At 40.2% G+C, this 22,796-nt stretch overlaps 1 protein-coding gene across 4 annotated transcripts in view; it reads right to left on the reverse strand.

Annotated features, from left to right (window-relative positions):
• The window catches only part of LOC113081511 (ras GTPase-activating protein 4-like), a 40,106-nt gene that overhangs the window by 12,107 nt on the left and 5,203 nt on the right, over positions 1-22,796 (reverse strand). For 2 of the 4 annotated variants that reach the window (XM_026253590.1, XM_026253583.1), the window contains 6 exons: positions 22,057-22,170; positions 21,798-21,859; positions 12,618-12,750; positions 8,397-8,478; positions 8,168-8,305; positions 7,245-7,336 (listed from right to left, as the gene is read on the reverse strand). In XM_026253590.1, the coding sequence (XP_026109375.1) occupies positions 7,245-7,336; positions 8,168-8,305; positions 8,397-8,478; positions 12,618-12,750; positions 21,798-21,859; positions 22,057-22,170 (621 nt within the window). The remainder of the gene's footprint in view (positions 1-7,244; positions 7,337-8,167; positions 8,306-8,396; positions 8,479-12,617; positions 12,751-21,797; positions 21,860-22,056; positions 22,171-22,796) is intronic. The other 2 variants (XM_026253598.1, XM_026253602.1) reach the window with 2 other exon arrangements.

Here is a 22,796-nt window from a genome sequence, read left to right on the forward strand (position 1 = left end):
GAGTTCACGGGAACATGACTCGACTCCGGAGAGTCCACCGGAACCTGACTCGACTCCGGAGAGTCCACCGGAACCTGACTCGACTCCGGAGAGTCCACCGGAACCTGATTCGACTCCGGAGAGTCCACGGGAATCTGACTCGACTCTGGAGAGTTCACAGGAACATGACTCGACTCTGGAGAATTCACCGGAACCTGACTCAACTCCGGAGAGTCCACCGGAACCTGACTCGACTCTAGAGAGTCCACAGGAATCTGAATCTATCTGGAGAGTTCACGGGAACATGACTCTACTCTGGAGAGTTCACGGGATCCTGACTAGACTCAGGACTGTCTGTGGAGACCTGAGGCGCCTCGGCTTCCACCGCCTCTGTCACGGCATCGGGAGCGGCCTCGGGCACTGCATCGGGAACGGCCTCGGGGACCGCCTCGGCATCGGGCACCACCTGGGCCTCCGGAACAGCATCGGGCACCGCCTCGGCCTCTGGAACAGCATCGGACACCGCCTCGGCATCAGGCACTACCTCGGCCTCCGGAACAGCATCGGTCACCGCCTCGGCCTCCAGAACAGCATCGGGCACCTCCTCGACCTTTGGAGCAGCATCGGGCACCGCCTCGACCTCTGGAACAGCATCGAGCACTGCCTCGATCTCTGGAACAACCTCGGGCACTGCCTTGGCCTCCGGAACAGCATCGGGCACCGCCTCGGCCTCCGGAACAACATCGGGCACCGCCTCGGCATTGGGCACCACCTCGGCCTCCGGAACAGCATCGGACACCACCTCGGCCTCCAGAACAGCATCGGGCACCGCCTCAACCTCCGGAACAGCATTGGGCACCGCCTCAGCATCGGGCACCACATCGGCCTTCGGAACAGCCTCGGGCACCACCTCGGCCTCCAGAACAGCATCCGGAACAGCATCGGGCACCACCTCGGGGACGGCAGCGGCCCGCTCGGGAACGTCCTCCTGGACAGCAGTGGCCCGCTCGGGAACGTCCCTCCTGGACGGCAGTGGCCCGCTCGGGAACGTCCCCCTGGACGGCAGCGGCCCGCTCGAGAACGTTCTCCAGGCCTTGAGGAATGGTAGACGCCTGTCTCCTCGTCCTCCGCCCTTTATGATGGCGAGTCGGTGGCACCTTGACTGGCGACTCAGGATTTGAGTCGGCAATCTTGTGCTGTGGCGCTGGGTTGGCGGCCATCTTGTGCTGTGGCTCTAAGCTGGCGCCCATCTTGTGCTGTGGGGCTAGGCTGGCGGCCATCTTGGGCTGTAGCGCTAGGCTGGCGGCCATCTTGGGTTGTGGCGCTGGACTGGCGGCCATCTTGTACTGTGGCGCTGGACTGGCGGCCATCTTGTACTGTGGCGCTGGACTGGTGGCCAATTTGGGCATTGGTGCTCGGTTAGCGGCCCTCTTGTGCTGTGGCGCTGGGCTGACAGTTATCTTGTGCTGTGGTGCTGGATTGGTGGCCATCTTGGGTTGTGGTGCTGGCTCAGCAGCTTTGACGTGAACAGTCTTGGGAACTTCTAGGATCTGTGACAGCATGGAGAAATACTCTAAGAATGAGTCAGCGGCCATCTTGAACGTCGGCGCTGAGCTGGTGGCCATCTGGTACTGTGGTGTGAGGCTGGCTTCCATCTTGCCTCGTGGTGCGGGGTTGGTGGCCATGCACCGCAGCGGCGCTGGGTTGGCAGCCATTTTGTGCTGTGGCGCGGGGCTGGCGGCCATCTTGTGTTGTGGTACTGGGCTGGCGACCACTTGGTGCTGTGGCACTGGGCTGGCAGCCATCTTGGGTTGTGGCACTGTGCTGGCGTCCATCCTGCCTCTTGGCACGGATCTAGCGGCCATCATGGGCAGTGGCTCCACCATGGCGGGCGTGCGCTTCTTCTCACCTCTCCGTCCACCATGGTGAGACGGTGACTCTGACCCATTCCACGGGAGCCCAGGATTGAAGGGAGGCCATGGTTGAGAGCGATGCTGAGTCTCCTCTCGACCACTCCCTCCTCGGCGACCTCCCCTAGTCCCCCGGAAAACCACCAGGTGAGTTCCCTCAAAACCGCCTCTCTCCCGCTCTGTGGCTGGGGATGAGACATGGGCAGACATAACGCTGGTTCTCTGTGTGATGGAGTCCTTCTGTCACGTGCGGTGATACAGGAACGAGAAGAGATCCAAGTGCAGGTATGATTCTTTATTAAGGGTAATCCAAACGGGTAAACAAGCCAGGCAGGGTCAAAACCAGAAGATCCAAAACAAAACATAAACAAGACACGAACACAAGGCAAGGCAAGGCAAGGCAAGAATGCCGGACATGAAATAACTTTTACATTACACAAGGACTCCGTAACAAAGACAGAAACAAACCAGGTATTTATAGACAGGTGCAAACTATGTAAGTGGGAACAGCTGAATACAATGAACAGTGACAATAAGGGGAAGTGAGACCTCTAGTGGACACCCAGGGATACACAGACCAGACACTGTGACAAATTCCATTCAAAAAGTGAAACTTGTATATTATTTTCATTCATAACACAAAGACTGATATATTTCAAATGTTTATTTCTTTACATTTTGATGATTATAACTGACAACTAAGGAAAATCCCAAATTTAGTATTTCAGAAAATTTGAATATTGTGAAAAGCTTCAATATTGAAGACACCTGGTGCCACACTCTAATCATCTGATTAAATCAAAACACTTGTAAAGGCCTTTAAATGTTCTCTCAGTCTAGTTCTGTAGGCTACACAATCATGGAGAAGACTGCTGACTTGACAGCTGTCCAAAAGACGACCACTAACACCTTGCACAAGGAGGGCAAGACACAAAAGGTCATTGCAAAAGAGGCTGGCTGTTCACAGAGCTCTGTGTCCAAGCACATTAATAGAGAAGCGAAGGGAAGGAAAAGATGTGGTAGAAAAAAAGTGTACAAGCAATAGGCATAACTGCACCCTGGAGAGGATTGTGAAACAAAACCCATTCAAAGATGTGGGGGAGATTCACAAAGAGTGGACTGCAGCTGGAGTCAGTGCTTCAAGAACCACTACACAGAGACATATGCAAGACATGGGGTTCAGCTGTCGCATACCTTGTGTCAAGCCACTCTTGAACAACAGACAGTGTCAGAAGCATCTCACCTGGGCTAAAGACAAAAAAACCTGGACTGCTGCCAAGTGGTCTAAAGTTATGTTCTCTGATGAAAGTAAATTTGGCATTTACTTTGGAAATCAGGGTCCCAGAGTCTGGAGGAAGAGAGGAGAGACACACAATCCATGTTGTTTGAGGTTCAGTGTAAAGTTTCCACAGTCAGTGATGGTTTGGGGTGCCATGTCTTCTGCTGGTGTTGGTCCACTGTGTTTTCTGAGGTCCAAGGTCAACACAGCCATATACCAGGAAGTTTTAGATCACTTCATGCTTCCTGCTGCTGACCAACTTTAGGGAGATGCATATTTCATTTTCCAACGGGACTTGGCACCTGCACACAGTGCCAAAGCTACCAGTACCTGGTTTAAGGAACATGGTATCCCTGTTCTTAATTGGCCAGCAAACTCACCTGACCTTATTGTGAAGAGGAAGATGCGATATGTCAGACCCAAGAATGTAGAAGTGCTGAAGGTCACTATCAGAGCAACCTGGGCTCTCATAAAACCTGAGCAGTGCCACAGACTGATCTACTCAATGCCACGCTGCATTGCTGCAGTAATTCAGGCAAAAGAAGCCCTAACTAAGTATTGAGTGCTGTGCATGCTCATACTTTTCAGTTTCATACTTTTTAGTTGGCTAAGATATCTAAAAATCCTTTCTTTATATTGGTCTTAAGTTATATTCAAGTTTTCTGACATACTGAATTTGGGATTTTCCTTAGTTTCAGTTATAATCATCAAAATGAAAAGAAATAAACATTTTAATGTTTTTAACATGGTGGATGCCTGCTTGTCCCATAGATGATCTGCTCACGATCTTTAACTTCCTGCACGAGCAGGTTGGTTTCTTCACCTGAGAAGCGTTCAGCTTTTCCACCAACAAATTCCGCCATGTAAATAGCGATCCGCCATGGCGCAAGCACATCTCGCTCTTAAAGGGAATGGGAGATGAAACTCTGATTGGTTTATTGAACGTTACGCTCATTACTTAAGAGAACAGGGACTACCCATTCCAAAAATGGACCGTTTTTTCTGTCTTTAAAATAGAAAAAGTGGATTTGGACACGCCCTGAGTGCACCTGCAACGTGTGCTTTAAACTTTAGATTTAGATTGTTAACATAGGGCCCAATTACTTTCATTAGTTTTGGGTGAGCTTTTCAATAATATTAATAGTGTTTCAAACTGAAAGAGAGGTTAACAGAGGTTAACAAAACAGTTTTGGTTCCCATTTACTTCCACTGTGTGGTTAAAATATATAACTGAAATCAGTTGGAACTGAAATGTTTTGGCTACCAACATTCTTAAAAAACAAAAACTTATTTTGTGTTTCAAAGAAGAAATAAAGTTATACAGGTTTGGAACAACATGAGAATGAGTAAATGATGATACAATTTTAATTTTACATTTTGTAATTTTTCGTATTATTTTTAAACTTAAATAATTTGAGGTCCTTTATTGATAATAAAGTCAATTTGTGACCCCAAACAAGTCAATCTCAAGTCAACGGAACATGATATTCAGTGGAACATGATAATCATGGATATTCAGTCTATGCACTCCCTAAATGCAATCCCTTAGCCAATAAGAATAGATACGAAAACGGGATGCTCCAATATTTTGAATATTAAAATGAAAAATGATGTACATATGATACTCAAATGCCAAAAACTTTCATTCATCTACCCCAAACATTTCAAGAAAATTACACCTTGCTTACATAAATCAGACCTTTTAGATGTGGAACCTGAACTGTGTGACTCATAGAAGGAATTAGACAGTAACTTATTTGGCACCATCGTGTCAAGTGAATTAATAAATGAACAATTTAATGTCAGTGACTCCTTTGCCAGCATTTTATGCATTTAGCAGACGCTTTTTTTCCAAAGCGACTTACAGTGCATTCAGGCTATCAATTTTTACCTATCATGTGTTCCCGGGGAATCGAACCCCCAACCTTGACAGACAGACGTCTCTCACACCGACTCGCCACGTCCCCAAAAAAACACTCTGTCTTAATCTACCCACATACTTGCACAAGCTCTCAAATGAGGCATAACTTTTGTCATCACCCAACTGAATCCCCCTTACTGAAGTTTTTACATAAGCCTTTCCATCCCACTCTTCCTGTGCCATCTTGAGATATAATCTCCACTGTCAATCCACGTAGCCAAATTATCTCTTATGGGTGGAGAGGAAGGATAGGTGGAGGGGGAGATAAAGCAAATGAACAGAAAAAAAATCCCAGGATTTAACCAGGGTAAGGATTAGTTCTTCCTGTCAACAAATGGACCGGAACAAACAAGCGTAAGACTGCAAAAGCCTGAGGGCAGAATGCATAACAATCCTCCAATGTTAGCTCAGAGAAATTCCCAGGAAAGCTGCACTTTTTCAAAAGTATAGTTATATTATCCGTTATATTTTATTGCCCTTCTGCCAATTGCTTAATGTGCTCTGCCACAGGCAACCGTTAAAGGGTTTATAAGATGCGATTTCAGTTTTTCCTTTCTCTTTGGAGTGTTACAAGCTCTTGGTGCATTAAGAAAATCTGTAAAGTTGCAAAGACTAAAGTCTAATATCCAAAGAGATATTCTTTATCAAAGTTAAGACTCGTCCACACCCCCCTAAACCAGCTCGTTCTAACATGCCCCTATATGTCTACGTCACTATGTGGGAAAGATTTGCATAATGACGCCAAAATGTTAACACGCAAAGAAAGAAGGTGTACCGTTTATTCTCGTTGTAGTATTATTAATGCCACCACCTCCATCTCGTATAGATACTGTGTGTTTCACTGTGAAAGTGAAACTACTTTATTTGGCCTCTGCTCACTCTAGGCCACTCACTCAAGGCTGTGGTGTGTGATGATGTTTTGTTAAGAAAGTGCAACTACTTAGGCCTTCCAAAAGAGGACATGACTAGAAATCATGTTTATATCACATTTAGAATGGGTTTTATATTTATGCATCGTCGCTCCGGCTGCACAGGGCATCATTATTTGTTAAGGGGCGTAATATTTCCACCACATGCTTGAGGTATTCGGCAAATCACAATACACTGGATAGCTGGCTAATCATAGCACACCTTGCTTTTCAGACCGATGAGCCTTGTAAAAATCGACGTGTTTCAGAAGGCGGGGCATATAGGAGAAACAATAATGTACAGTACGTGGACAATAATGTGTTTTTTGAACCTTAAACAACATTAACACATTTCATTACACCAAATAATGTTCTTTTTGACTCCTTTAAAGATGAATATTTGCCACGTTCACACTGCCAGTTTTTGGGACTGGCAACCGTATTTACTTAAAGGTGTGAGTATCGACATGCCCCGTTCACACAGCAACTTACAGTAGCTTCTCAGATACGGTCTGTATGCAACGGGAGTCAAGCCCATTAACCTTCATTAAAGGGCTCATATGACGTTGCTAAAAAGAACATTATGTTGTGTATTTGATTTAATGCAATGTGTTTATGTGCTTTGAGGTAAATTATTGGGGTGGTGTTGCACAGTAGATAAGTCACATACCTTTGGTGTGAGAGACCCAGGTTTGAATCCACTGTGAGACACCAATGTGTCCCTGAGCAAGACATAACCCTTAGTTGCTCCAGAGGCGTGCACCCTCTGACATATATAGCAATTGTAAGTCGTTTTGGATAAAAGCATCAGATAAATGTAAAAAAACTTTATTTTCTTAGAATGAGCAGCTGGTGGGCTTGCGCCAACCACATGTGACGACCCTGGGCCTTCTTTCTTTGCATTAAAATTTCGGTGGTGTTATGCAAATCTCTAAAAAGGCGTTTTAGGAGGGTGTGGACAAGTTTTTATAAAAAATATCTCTTTGGGTTTGAGACTTAAGTCTTTGCAACTTTAGGGATCTTATCTATGCATGATCAGCTTGTAACACTCCAAAACAGAAAGGACATTTTGAATTTGCATCATACAGTATGACTCCTTTGACCGACAGCAGCTTTTACTTTTGGGTGGAGAGCAGAGCCTTTCTGTCGTGCACTGGCAGTTGCTGCTCCAGTGCTACACACAGCTCATTTCTCCATCACTGTAAGTTATCCCACATGATATTTGCCACAATTCCAAATACACTCACTCATATTCACTGTGTTTGGATTTGTCAGGCCCCAGGTGAAACCAGCCCTCCTCTTGCTTGGCGGACTGAAGCTTGTTGATGTTGAACAGGACCTGAAGGAAAACATAAATCAACGTGACAATTGGCTCTCAAACCAACCGAAGCTAAACACAGCAATTGGGTGACATTGGGTGACAAAATTATTATTGGGTGACAAAGGCAATGTCACAGTGAACATCTGTCAAATAGAATTTTTCCACAAAAGCAATGTTATGAAACTGTCACTATTCATCAATTGGTTAGGTAAATTCAGAAATTGCACTATACTGACTATAAGTAAAACATATTTGCTACAGATATATAGGAGCATGAATAATGAACATAGTTGCATTGTTTGACTGTTTGCCTGTTTCGTTTTTCAAGTTCTAAATAAAAAGAGGACAAATGGAAATTATCCAAAACCATTTTTTCAGAAAAGGTCTAATTGCATGGAGCCATGAACATGATATGCGGAAGAAAAGATGTATATTGTCACCATGAATTTAAAAACATTCCCACAACCTACGTATATTCATCATTTACTCATACTCAGTTAATCATGATGAGATTCCAGATCTTTGAGGATAAAAGTGATGAATGAATAAAACTTACATTTTCTAAACTTTTCAAACTAGTATGGCTTCAGACAACTAATATATAGCATGAGCTTTATGAACTATTGTTATGATACTATATGTACAGTTCATATTTTTGTTATCCACTGCAAGTACAACATACACATTTTTAACAATATGAAGGTGAAAAAAAAATGACAGTTTTTTTTAACACATAATCTCATACTAATTAAATGCACTGTATTTTATTTTGAACAAAGACAAAGGTCAACTTTAGAACATGAGGGAATCCTCTAAGGACTCATGGAAATTTCTATTCTGTACAGTCACCTTTCCCAGAAAGTCGTTTCTGCTGACCAGATCCCAGTCCCATACTTCCACACTCAATAATCCAGTGTCAGCTAGCGTCTCGTCCAGCTCAAACTCAAAACTCTCGTTCCACCGTGGGTAACAGGACTTTTTAACCACCTGGAGGAAGCAGGGCCATGGTAATCAGTAACAAACACAGTTGTAACTGTGTGTAAAATGAAATCATAAATGTAGAGAGGCATGTCCTTACCGTACTCTCATACGTTTTGCCATTGTATCTCACTCTAACAAAAGGATCAGAAGCCCCATTGCGATCCTTTTTTGCAAGATCTCTAAAAACAAAGCCAAAAGTTTTTAAAGCTATTAGACGTGAATCCAAATGAAGCTTATGAAGATAAAATCTTTGAATTCCCATTCCAGCAGTCCTGAATTACACACACTGAAATGTTTTTTGTTTTCAAAATTTAAAATGTTTTAAATACATTGTCCTAATACTACTTAAACATCAAAGTGTATACCCAGGGTTAATTTTATGTAATGCTGGAGTATCTTTTTCCATTTATTTCATGGTTTAATTCAGACAGTATACATTTAACACTATAATTCAGGGTTTCTGTGGCTCTAGCCATGCCAATTGGCATGCATTCCTCCACTAATGCACATGGGACACTCTATTCAAATAAAAAATGAAAAATACTGTATTAAAAATAAAACTTCTTTTGATACCCTTGTTCCCAGATAGAGATAATGGAGACAGTGTTTTGAAGTTCTGATACTAGGGGTCGCACTTGGGAGCCTAGACACCTCTGACATCATTGAGAAAAGGCCAGTGAAATTTGTGAGCAAAAATTGCATAGCTGGCCATTCCCCAGACACCCGGGTATTAATAGGCCAGCATGGCATTTGCTCACTCGTTTTGTTCTGAGGAGTCAAGAGGTATCTCAATCACTCAGAAGCAGTTCAAATTTGTGGCAAAGTGAACACAATGTCTCCATTCCCTCCATCAGGGAACAAGGGATACCATACGTAACCAAGAAGCTTACTTCCTGCTGGTAACTTCGACATTGTGACATCCAGGAGAGCCTCCATATAAGGCAGAGATCACCTTTAGCCATTGACTTTCCTCAATCAAGCAAAGAAAAGAAAAAAAAAAACCTTGGAGAAGTGTTCCTGGTTGTAACGTTGGGGAAGTATTAATTTCCCCAAGTCGGAAAAGAACAGTATAGAGGCCACATCCTACCCAAAGGGGAGATTAAATGTGGAAATACATGGCCTCACTACAAGGGAGTACTACATAGGGAAGGTTTCTGTGGAGAGCTCTGCATAAGAGGAGAACTACAAAGTACAGATCAAGCAATTCAGAACAGAGCAGTGGACTAATACACATATGGGGCCGCCAAAGTGAGACACATCAAATGGAGCACTTATCAATAATGAGAGTTCACGCAAGGGATACTTACCCGTAATGGTTCCTTGTAGTGAGTTCCTCCGCTAAACTCAGCTATGTAGAACGGTAGTCCAGGGTTCATAAGAAGGAACTGAACTATACTAAATAAGTGCACTTTATCACCTCAGAGAGGGGAAGGTGCTAAATGCAAGCTATACACCCTACCAGCAACCTGAGTTTAAAAGCTTAGCTCAAAACTCTGGATGAAGCTGGTTCCATTCGCTGAGTGTAGAATCTAGCAAATGTATCAGGTGAAGCCCAACTTGCAGCTCTGAAAATGTCTGCTAGTGAGGAGCTATTCACTAAATCTGACACAGCAGCAACACCCCTGATTGAGCGTGAGCCTTCACTTGCCTTGGAGCATGACCTGCCATGGGAGGAAGTCTGCTGCACGATAGGTCACCAGGAATGTGAGTGGCACGCAGAGACCTGACCTCAAAGGCAAACCAAAGAAATGGACTATGTTTTGGAAGGACCGAGAGATGAAAGCATGTGTCCTTCGGTCTACTGTCGCAAACCATCTCGGTACCTCACACATGTTAGCATGCTTGAGCATATAATTCTGAACCGGAGCTTGTGAAGGGATCGGTTCGGCACCTTTAAGTCCAAGATTGGTCTGAACCCCCCATCCTTCATGGGTACAATGAAGCAGGGACTGTAAAACCCCTTCATCAGGCTTTATCGTGCCCTTTGCCAGAAAGATTTCAACTTTCACTCAAAGAACAGCAGAAAGGAACTGGGGCACTCAGTCTCCAAGAACTAGCCATCTGAGAGAGTGCGCTCAGGACAGGGTCCACTTAAGCCTGATGCTCTCTGCTGCCCAGGTAAGCATGGCTGCCATTTCATTGTAAGGCTCTGACTGGCACACAGCACCCAGAAGTGTCACCGATTCTGATCAGTCGGGCCCACCCTCTATTGCTTTGATAGATAACTTATCCTCATCATGAGCCCCGAATGAGAGATCAAACCCATGCTGACGTGGGCTCTCAAATTCACCCAGAAAATCTACAGGAGAACACTTTCGGTTTGAGGAGTGAGAGGTCCACGGGAATTCACTCCCACAACATCACCTTGCTCTACTACAGTGCTCTCCTATAGAGGCCTCATACTCTGAAGTAGAAGGGCCAGGATGGGAAGCAGCTGAAGTGACTGGCAGTCTTTTTTATAAAAAAAAAAAAAGACAAAAAAGAAAGAATGCGAGCCGCAATCGCTATGTACTGATAGAAATGTCCTCAGAAGAAGGACATAAATCATCAACAAAAGCTGCTACAGAAAATAATGAGCACAGCAATCCTGCCTGTGAGGGAGTGCAAACGGCAATTACAAGGACATGGACGGAAAAGCATTTTGTAAACATATACAAATCCATTCGTGAAGCTCATTTAGAGAAATTGCTCTATTAAGAGGAAATTTCCTTTCAAAGATCGCCGTTGAAGCACTCAGGGGTACTCTCACTACACTTATCTGTGTATGGGCAAGGGAGAAACCGCTGTTTGTGCCAAAGATCTAACAACAAGGAGATTGAGAGGTGAATGCATACTGCATCTCCCAGAGAGACGCTGCATTGGCTTTTCTGATGTTACGTTCAGAAATCATTATTTTTGAACAAATCTTTTAAGCGAATGAATTGTTCTCCTAAATAAAATGTTACTTAAAAACCTGAACCACTTATTTAGTCATTTTAATAAAGCCAAATCAGTTTAATAAATACGTAAAAAAATATATGTTTGTTGACTTAAGACTTAACACTTAAGACACTCTTTTTCACCACCTGCAGGCATATTTATGTAATATGAAGAAAATGGGCATTGAGTGAATCAGTGAATAAATCTGAACTAATCTGAACTCCTTTCCAGAGTGCCTTCTTGTGTGAACGCAAACATGACCCGGGATGGATCCTGGGTTGGGGACCTAATAACATTGCTGGGATCAGTCCCAGAACGAGCCCTGTGTTAACAAAAGCCAGAACCAATGCCATAAAAGGTTTGTCTTAGTGATGATGCACGTTATCGTCTTTTGAAGGCAGTTCAATGTTCACAATGACAAAATATGTGCAACTGGTATGTAGCAGAGATCAGGGAGCTCCTCACTATCCGCGCAGAAGCCAAGATTGTTCATCAGCTTAGTGAAATGGTATGCGTCACATTACGTCACAGCATAATGTCCCATGTCTTTTTCGGGATCCATACGGGATGTTTGTGAACACACACACAGAATCTGGAAAATCACCGGCAGTAAATGAACCAAAATCAAACGATCCCGGACAAATTACGGAACACATCATCCATGTATTTTCCGGAAGCTCTGAGTAAGGGCTTTACAGTGCACATTTTATTGGCATAGTATTTGAAATATATTACCACATTTTTTTGTTGTTTTTTTGTATTGTTTATACATTTTTATATATAGTTAGTCAATTCTTGCATTGCATTTGTGAAGCCTGAAAGGTCATTTAAGATTAAATGGTGACACTTAATAATAAGGGCTTATTTGTTAACTTTAGTTAAAGCATTAAGTCATAAACTAACTATGAGTAATTTATTTTTACCGCATTCAAAAAAAATTTTTTTTTCTAAAATCCTGTCAAACGTGCACAAACTGACAGTCACCGCAATAAGCTACTACTAAATATTGTAGACACATAATTTTCTGTAAAGTTGCTTTGTAACGATTTGTATTGTAAAAAGCGCTATACAAATAAACTTGAATTGAATTGAAAAAAAATTTAAAAATACTGTAGAAATATTGGTAATTGATATCTTCATATTTGCTAGTAAGTTGTTTGCATTCCAAATATTTTTTCCTCACATCTAAAATAACTAATAGAATCATTCAAGAAGAAATGTTCATGTAATTATTAAGGATCCAGAATTGTTTAGATGAATCAGAACCAGAACTGTTATATTGTTTACTATTCCCATTCGTGAATTAATAAAATGGCTTTACTGATCATTAAGGATGCACACAAATATACAAATAACAGTTTCAGTCACAAATCATTTGCTGCTCCTCACAGTAACTCACCTTGCCTCTAGGACTTGGCAGCACAGTTTTCGTGGAATATCTCCATCTCCCTGAACTGAAATCTGGAGGTGAATCTCCCCTTGCACCTCCTCATCTGGGTCGATCTCTGTTAGGTTCATCCATCCATCTACACCTAAACAAAAAAGATAAAAAAGACAAGAATCTGAAAGAGGAGAGTTCATATATCTGTCATTGACACCGATATGAGTAATTTAGCAGACAATCAAGTCATCATGGTTCACAGACAAGGACTCTAAAGCGATCTAGTTCACTGCGCCATAATGATGCAGGAACAGAATTCAGAGCAGTATTATTATGACTTCCACTGCTCCTTAACATTACTGTACATCTGCAAACACACACATACAACCTGATAGGGGAAAGTCAGTAGATATGTACACATGTAGTTGGGAAAATTTTATTACATCCTCTCTCTCCAGTACCTCTAAGAGGCTTAGATTAATATAATTAATGGCCTTGCTGTATTTCTACAGAATAGGCATATGGTAGTCAAAGAGTATTCACTGACATGTTGGATGTTCAATAAATGTGTGTACACTAAGAATATACTGAGATTTAAGCAGTTTTTCACTGAAAATCTGCTCTGTTGCAGCCCTTACAATAAGGTGCAATAACGGCGCATATTCTCTCAGAGACAACAAGAGACGACTCCACGTCCACATACGCTGATATAACTGTCTTGAGTTATTCCTTAATATTTCTCTTGTGGCCCATACATAGTGGGAAAAAATAGAAATGAGAAATGAATTTTGCGTTAAACAGGTTCTTTTTGAAAGTTAGTGCTTGAAATAAAGCTGCTATTAATTTTCATCAATGACTACAGTGTAAACAATTTTATTAACCGGACTATAATTCATTGTATAAATTAATAAACCTGTTTAAAAATACCTTTTTAAAATATTTTCAATGAGGATTAGGAATAGTTTATCTTTTATTATCCTCACAGGATGTCAGTTATGCGGTGATGCTCTATGAAATTATTGCTAGGCAAATGAATTGTAATTTAATAATAAAAGTAACCTAATAATAATAACAGGCCTACATTAATTGGAAATGCAAAATCCTGTTAATACTGCAAATATTTAATGATTTTTACAATATCTCTGGCTATAGTTGACACAGTCTGGGACCTCTTAACTCAGTGGAAACTAACTGAATCTGGGTGGCTATGGTGACCTCAGAATAAGAATGAAACAGATTCATATTAGCGTAGATGCCATTCTTATGAGGGAAGTGTTCCCAGTTCTGGTTGGCCTAATTAATGCAGCCTAAACATCCTTTAATAGATTTGAATTATAGAAATGTGATAGTGTGTTATGTGTATGTCAGGCTAATGGCATGAGTCTTTAATCTAGATTTAAACTGACAGAGTGTTTCTGCCTCCCGAACAACACTAGGTAGATTGTTCTAGAGTCTGGGGCTAAACAGGTAAAAAGATCTGGTGCTCGCAGTTGATTTTGATATTCTAGGCATTATCAAATGGCCAGATTTTTGAGATTGCAACAGATGTGTTATAATGTCATATGAGCTTGCTCAAGTATTCAGGGCTTTATAAGTTATTAGCAAGGTATTAAAATGTATACAATGTTTAATTTGGGAGCTAGTGCAGAGTTGACAGAACTGGGCTAATATGTTCATACTTCCTGGTTCTAGTAAGAACCCCAGCTGCGGAACGTTGGACTAACTATAGGTTATTTATTAAGCGTGCAGAACAACTACCCAATAAATCATTACAATAATCTAACCTCGAGGTCATGAAGGTGTGAATAAACATTCCTGCTTTTGACATTGAGAGCACAGGTCGTAATTTATATGTTTTTAAGATGGAACATTTTTACAAATGTTTTACAAATGCTAAAAACATGGTTTTCAAAGGAAACACAGCTATCAAATAGCACACCTAGGCTCCTAACTGATGACAAGGAATTGAAATACAGTAGCAGCAATCTAGCGTTAGACAATGTTCTAAGTTATAACATGCAGAGGTTTTTGGTCCAATAATTATCACCTCTGTTTTTTTAGAATTTAGCAGTAGGAAATTGCTAATCATCCAGTCTTTGTTACAACTTTGCATTCCGTTAGTTCTGGGAATTGGTTAAGTCTAAAGTCGCTGGGTTATATTTTTAGCAATAGCCAAAAAATCATTCCATGGGTCAAAATGATAAATTTTTCTTTTATGCCAAAAATCATTAGGATATTGAGTAAAGATCATGTTCCATGAATATATTTTGTAAATTTCCGACCTTAAATATATCAAAACTTAGTTTTCGATTAGTAATATGTATTGCTAAGAACTTCGTTTGGACAATTTTAAAGGTGATTTTCTCAGTATTTTATCAATTCAGATTCCAGATTCCTTTCCTAACAAACCATGCATCAATGGAAAGCTTATTTATTCAGCTTTCATTCGGAAAAACGGGTTCTTAAGACTGGTTTTGTGGTCCAAGGTCACATGTAGAGCTGAGTTTGATCAGCAAACACCATGTTTCCTGATGATATCTCCCAAGTAGTGTTGTTTTTAGCAGCCTGTTTTAATTTCAAAGTTTTAAGTTTTAGTCACATTCATACTCTTTTTAGTCTAGTCAAGTTCTAGCCAACTAAAAGTCTGAACATTTTTAGTCTTATTTTAGTCAGAATTATCCATGACTCTTTTCATCTAAATTTAGTCATTGTATTTTAGTCTCTTTTTAGTAATGCAATTCTATTTAACCCAGTCAATATAGTATAATACCTAGCAGCATAGAAGAAACCAACATTTCCCTTTAGCCAAAACCATTTTAAAAAAGATTATCTTATTATATTATTGTTACCTTATAGGCTCAAGGACACTTCCATTCCATACACACATACATTTATTTTACCAGCCAAACATGTTAGAAGAACACACATTGGTCCCTTTCTCTGTGTCAGACTTAACTTTGTTGTCTTCTATTACAGTGTCTGATATCGTATTTGTAAGTTCACACTTTATCATGTCTTTAATGTTATTTTTAGTGATCTCCAGCTGGTGAGGTCGAACATTAGTACAGACATGAATAACAATCTTACTGAATTTACATTTAGTATTAGCCAGCCGTTTTAAATTAAATATATATATATATTTAAAATGTGAAAGATGTCAGGCACTCTGGCTCCCGGTAAATATTGAACTATGGTGGCTGGTATCTCTATTTTCACGTTCCATACAATCGAATCTCCAATGACTTTAGGGCACTTTCATCAGGTTTCTCAGTGGGTGCGTCACTGAGTGGGAAGAACCTGTTTAATGCTTTGATCGGAACGGAAAAGCCACCTCATAGTCACCCAGTCGCCCTGCTGTGGGGGCTCTGCAACCGGAACTGAACAATATACAAGACTTGCTAAGCTAGTCACATCCAAAGGCCCTCACATTCTTACTAAACTCGATAAAGGTTGGATGCATCTCTAGAACTGAAATCTTCTCTGTCAAACGAACTATTTGCCTGCATTTATCACATATGAATCCCTCACCTCTGACAGAGAAGGCTACACTATACTTGTGGCAATATTTAAGCAGTTTAAACAAAAGAGAGTGATAGAAAGATTCCAACAGAAAAAGAAAGCTATACGAAGCTACAATCACAAACCACTCAGCAGCATTGCAGCATGTGTGAGCTCCATCCTTAAAATGTCTGTATTTAGGAAATCAAGCAGCTTTTCAACTGAAAGACTGACCCAAGGACCATTAAACCACTCAGATTTTGCAGTCACTAGTTATTTTGGCTGTTCTGATGTGGACATTAGGCTTGTTTGTTCCTGTGGCCTGATAAGCAGATTTTTCCTCTTAATTAGTATTCCAGTGAATCACTCGTCAAGGTCTGTTTTTCTTTATTGCTCTGGTGAGAAGCCCAAAAATAAGTTGGGCATGCCAAGGACAACCTTTCCATTTAGATGAATGCTGCTTTCCATTTATTTTCTGGAACTAAACGTATTTGCAGTATCTGACTAAACATGCATTTTTCATATATTTGTTTGAAGCTCAGATGCAATTTTTATCTTCAATACACCACACAATACTGTCATAAATAAATAAGTGAGAGAGAGAGAGAGAGAGAGAGAGAGAGAGAGAGAGAGAGAGAGCTCATGCTTTCCAGGAAAAAAATAAGTTTTTGTTACACTGTATGGCTTAAAAGAAATAAACTGAAAAGAGAATGCAAAATCACCATAATAACCAGAAAATAGTCTGAAATAGCCCATTCTTGACTTCAATCATCCTGCCGCTGAAAATAAAAGACAAAAACATGAAATTTAAATGGAAGAATTTGTTCACAAACAATCTTTTTAAAGAAAAGAACAGAACCATGAAAAAATAAGCTCAAGTCAACTACTAAACAGCTATTTTCTAGAAGCAATTTTTCCAGTGATATAGTATTCATGCAATGAAAAACTCCACTGGAATGAGGTATAGAAGGCATAGACTGACAGTTAAAAGTCTGATTCGTGAATATGTTCAAAACAGTGGCCCACACACACACAAGGCCAACCTTTAAAGTGGGGGTGAAATGCTATTTCATGCATACTGAGTTGTTTATACTGTTAAAGAGTTGGATTCCCATGCTAAACATGGACAAAGTTTCAAAAATTAAGTTGTATGTTTGAAGGAGTATTTCTGTTCCAAGAATACTCCTTCCGGTTTGTCACAAGTTTCGGAAAGTTTTTTTCGAGTATGGCTCTGTGTGACGTTAGATGGAGCGGAATGTCCTTATATGGGTCCTGAGGGGACTTCTCCCGGAAGAGCGCGCGCTCCCGTAGAGCAGAGCAGAGAGAGCACAACAGACATTCACTGATCAGAGCGAGAGCGTCGCGAAATGTCACAAAAGGAGTGTGTTTTTGGTTGCCAGGGCAAGACAACCCTGCACAGATTACCTAAAGAGAAACAGCATTAAGGGACCAGTGGATGGAGTTTATTTTTACAGAGCATCAACGGAGTTGTGCAAGTGTTTTTGTTTGTTCCCTGCATTTCGAAGATGCTTGTTTTACAAACAAGGCCCAGTTTGACGACGGATTTGCGTATCGTTTATTTCTTAAGGATAATGCAGTCCCAACGAAAAAAGGTCACGATCGTGTGTTGGAACTCCAGGCGGTGAGTAAAACTGCTTCAAATATCTCTGTGTTGTTAACTTAGCTATCGGCGCGTAAGCACATCAAGTAAACAACATGCGATGTTGTCATCAAACTGCACTTTCCACATGTACAGCTTAAAAAAAAAATAATAATAAAAAGACGACAAAGTGGAACTTAGTCATTTTCCAAAACCGCTAAGCAAATATATATACAGTTTCAGTACATACCACATAGAGACGCTGTTGTTGCTGCTGCTCTTGTTAAATTTCAGCCTCTGGATCTGATTCTGGATCATAAAAATATGCTGAATCTGACTGTTAGCCATGGTTTGTTTTGGTTGGTTTTGTCCTCAAGCTTCCAAACGCTCTCAAAGCAAAAGCCTACTGGCGCTCGTGATTCTTTAGCTCCACCCACACGTCACGCCTACAGACGCTCGTGTTTTTCCGGGAAAAATCGGTACAGACTATCTTTCTCTTATGAATATAATAAAACTAAAGACTTTTTGGAGTTATGAAGGATGCAGTACTACTCTATAGGTACTCAAGATTAACAGGATATTGAGTGAAAACGAGCATTTCACCCCCCCTTTAAAGAGTGAAGGTCTCTGCTTCAAACAGATTCTACGCCACTAGCCAAAGTCACTTATAACAGAGTGCATTCTTCTCTCATCTGGGGGGCCCAGAGAGTAAACAATGCACACAAATGTTCTTAAAAAAAAAAAAAAGTCCAAAAGTTGCTTCTAATATTTTATTTGTTACCAAGGTGTTGTACAGATATTAATAAGTGTTTTTAGCGCATTGCTAATGTTTTAGCAACTTGCTAGGTTTTTCTCACGATGTTACAGGTGGCTGTTAGTGGCAATACTTTATTAGAACCACATTAGAGTCCATTTGACATGTAAAATGTCAATGATTTGTTGTTGTCAATAAGATAAGAATATGATAGCTAACTTTAATGTTCACATCCTGTCAAAACCAAGGGAAACTTGTGCGCAGGGCTATTTCTGTACTCTGCAGAACGTTTCCTTTCACTAAAAGCTATTTTAGAGGCCTTGGAGAGAAAGGTTATGCAAGGCAATTTGATTATAGCTACAGTGAGAGTAAGTGTGAGAAGAGGACAGATGAAGAGAGAACTGACATAAAGAGTCATTCAAAAGTCAATGAAGGCTGACTTGAGTTATAGTTACTGTCAGACCCACTACTTCTAGATACTTCTTAGACACTCATTGGCTTATTTTTTCATGTCATGTCTGGTAAGGACATGCAGACCATTAATATTTATTCATGTTTTTGAAAGAAGATTCTTAAGCTCTTCAATTTCAAAGAACAATTTTCTATTTTATTTATTACTTCAGACATCAGTGTCAAATTATTCTTCAGAAATCATTCGAATATGCTGATCTGGTGCTAAATTATTAATAAATTACTTAAAAGGTTATTACAGAAATTGCAATTGGTTCTAGTTGCATTAGCAGCCAGTGAGATTGCTGCTCAACATTCTAATGATTTGCTGGTGCTTGCAGTTGCAGCGCACTTCAGAAGACCTCCACCTCCACCTTCCCCAGCTCCACCTGTATATATCTTCTACTAGGTTTTATGAATGCTATAAATGGGGGTTATTTCAAATATGTTCTATGTGCAGCAGCAGTATTTCTGTACTTCACAGTAGCATGACTGTGGATTTTGTGTATTGGCATCTATCCCGCCAAGACCAAACACATTATCATTGTCATGTATACCCCCATGCTAAACTTTCTGAGAGTTGTCATGACAGAAATAAACTAATAAATATTAGCCAGCAAAATAGTAAGAAATGTTTCTCAAGCAGCAAATCAGTATATTTCTTTCATAAGTTTTTCTAAATTAAGTCTAAATTATTCCAAAATTTGATAGTATATTTGTTTATATGGTAGTATCTGTATGTAGTGTGGGGAACAAGATGAAGAACTGTTTCAAGCATCATTCGAACCAAAATTACCCACATGAGAACCAAAGCTCAACATGTTACCTCAGACAAACCGGCTGCGGTCGTGAAATGAGGCTCGGGTTGCTGACCAACATTTAACAGGCTCTCGATCATGTTTAGGCTTTTGTTAATGCTAACAAGCTGAGCCACACATCCAAACAATCGTTACTAAACGTCTCTCTGAGACACAGTGAACTAAATAATGTTAATGAATGGTGTCATTACGTTTTTTTATTCCATTACGGATGGCCTGTGTTCTGTCTAGTCATGACCACGACACAGGGAGTACAATGAGTGATGCTCTCTACCATTTTGTGTCATGATAATGGATAACCCTGCCATGTCCTTGCCCCTCAGGCATAACACACATGAGTTGTAAGCCCAGACACACAATGACTCACCAGCACCAATCTCAAAAACACCACCTCACAGGAACCCTAAAGTTTGGTCATAATACACAAGGGAGTCCTACTACAGCTATGTTGAATTAAAGTAAGTTCATGCAGTTTTTCAATCTTCCTCACCAGTTTTGCTGTCTTGTTTTCAGAGTAAAAAATTACATTTGCTAGAGAAACAGTCAGAACATATTGAAGAGAATATGGCTGTGACACATTCGTTCCCTAGTCCACTATGTTGTGAATCACTGTTTCATGAACATGAGTTTGGGACAATGAAGACAAATCATAAATAAAAAAACAAATCAAATTGAATTGTAATGTTCTTCTAATTTCTACATTTGGCCTGCGTGTTTCCCTTTAAAGGGACAATAAGTAACTTTTTAGGTATTTTATTATCTAAAATCAATATTTTTATTCATAAATATGCCCTCAATGGTGTACAAATACCTATGCCAATGTTTAAACTAATCCTCGTAAATGAAGAATTTATTATCTTTATATACATGGGACGGGTAGGTCGACGGAGGCTTCCATGTAGTTCCGCCATCTTGCAAAACTAAAATAGCAGAGAGGGACAAAAAGTACTAAGCCAACGAGTTTCCACAACGCGTTTTCGGTCAGAGCCAGAAACGCAGGTGCAGAGCAGTGAGAGACGCTTGAAACTGCACCGGCAAGTTTAAAAGTCTGGATTGCATTCTTATTATGGACCATACATATGCCGCGCCACAGGAGAAGAAAACATCGTCGCCAAAACAGTCAAAAATAGAACGTAAAAGGAAACGTGACCTTAGATTACAGAAAACAAGAGTTAATGTCGGGGAAGCTTTTTCTAGGTGGAAAGAGATAATGCTGGATAAAGATTTCAAAAGAGACGCTGAAGTGGCTAGTTTTCTTCTCGACAGGTAAGTCAGTGTTACAATCTATATTACAATATTTTTTTTATATCTAACAATGCACATTATTCAGAAAATATAACGAATAAAGAAGACATAACTACTAATTACAATATTTCATGTTTTCCACAGTCAGTAATTCATACTGTAACATTCGTTTGTTTATGGTCATGTTGCTGTTTGTTTGAAATAACACACCTGTTCACCTGAAGGAAAACTCGACGAAGTGCTATTAGAAGACATCCCGTCAAAGCTTTTTGGTACATATCGCCTACCGTAGATGCAACGCGCATTTGAAAAAGCGAGGCGCTGGAGAGCAAAATTAGTTTGAATGCTAAATACAATTTCACCACTAGATGGGAGTAATTCCTACTTAGTGTCCCTTTAATGCACATTATGAACATTCATTACACGCAAAATTAAAAATAAAGATTGATTTATATTCATTTACACATTTGCACTTATCCTCTGGCCACAAAGCATCATTACCAGCAAGTGAATATAGTGGACAAAAGATACTAACTAATTTAAACTGTGCTTTCTGGGTATTTTTTGAGTTTTTGGTGACAGAATTTGCCTCCATTATTTTAGTGTGTTTAGGGCGTTTGTGGTTAATCACAGTCACATGACAGTCGAGTTTTAAGTCTACGTTTATGACTTATTTATGATTACTTGTCACAACTTTCTTTTAACACTTGTCTTAAAATCTCTACTTTGTTGACACTGAGAAATGCCTTGTTGCCTTTGGATATTGATTTCCCATTTCACAACAGCAAGTGAATAAAAGCCGTAAATGCTCTGTAGGAAATACTCTCTCTTACCTTGAGGTTTCGCGGTGAGAACCTCCTTAGTGATTGACACCTTCCCAATGACATCATCTTGACTGTAAACAGAACAGTTGTTCAGACTGCAGGTATCCATCGAGCAGACATAAGTAGTACTAAGATTTATATGAATCACATTGACACTGCTGTTAAATTCAATAAAGTTAATCACATAAGTAGTTGAAAGTGTGAGATTTCAGAAAAAAAATCACTTCATCTTCAACCGGACTACACAGACTAGAAAGTAGGTTCAGACCTGAGAGAGTCCTCATCCAGCACACAAAAAGACACTGTATGAAAGTAGGGAGGAAGATGGACAGTGTATTCTTCACCCCAAAAAGGAGACAATGTCTTCCATATTGTTGCTGTCCTAAGAGACAAATTAAAAAACAAAAAACTCATAACTCTGTACACAATGTGGGAGAAGTTCAATATCATCCTGGAGTGCCTATAAATGACCATTTTTATTATGTAATATTTTTGAACATTAAACATGTTGCTTGTTTTATTTGTATAAAACAACTACTAATTTGTTGAGTCTGAAAAATAATAAATATTAAAATGTTTGTGTGTGTGTGTGTGTGTGTTGTTGAAATGAAGCTGAAATAAAATATAAAGATATAAACTTAAACTTACAAAATAAGTGAAAATAAGAAATACTAACTAACTAAAATAAAATAAGTACTAAAATCACCAAAACTGAAAAATAAAAGACTAACTAAAACTAAAAAACTAACATATAATTCTAATTTTAAAAAAAAACAAACAAATATAAAATATATGAAAATATAAAAATAAAAGCTAGTTAAAAGAACTATAATTGTCACGATCATTAGATGGAGTGCCCATGAACTTCAGTAGAGGGCACTCCACTCAGGACCATTCCACCCATCAACCACCAGATTTCACTTGGACACTAGCACTTCTCATACTGTTGCACCACACCCGAACTACATTCCCCATAAGTCACTGCATCACAATCCTGCCACACCTGCA

The sequence above is a fragment of the Carassius auratus genome, chromosome 5, assembly GCF_003368295.1.
Source record: "Carassius auratus strain Wakin chromosome 5, ASM336829v1, whole genome shotgun sequence".
Lineage (NCBI taxonomy): Eukaryota > Metazoa > Chordata > Actinopteri > Cypriniformes > Cyprinidae > Carassius > Carassius auratus.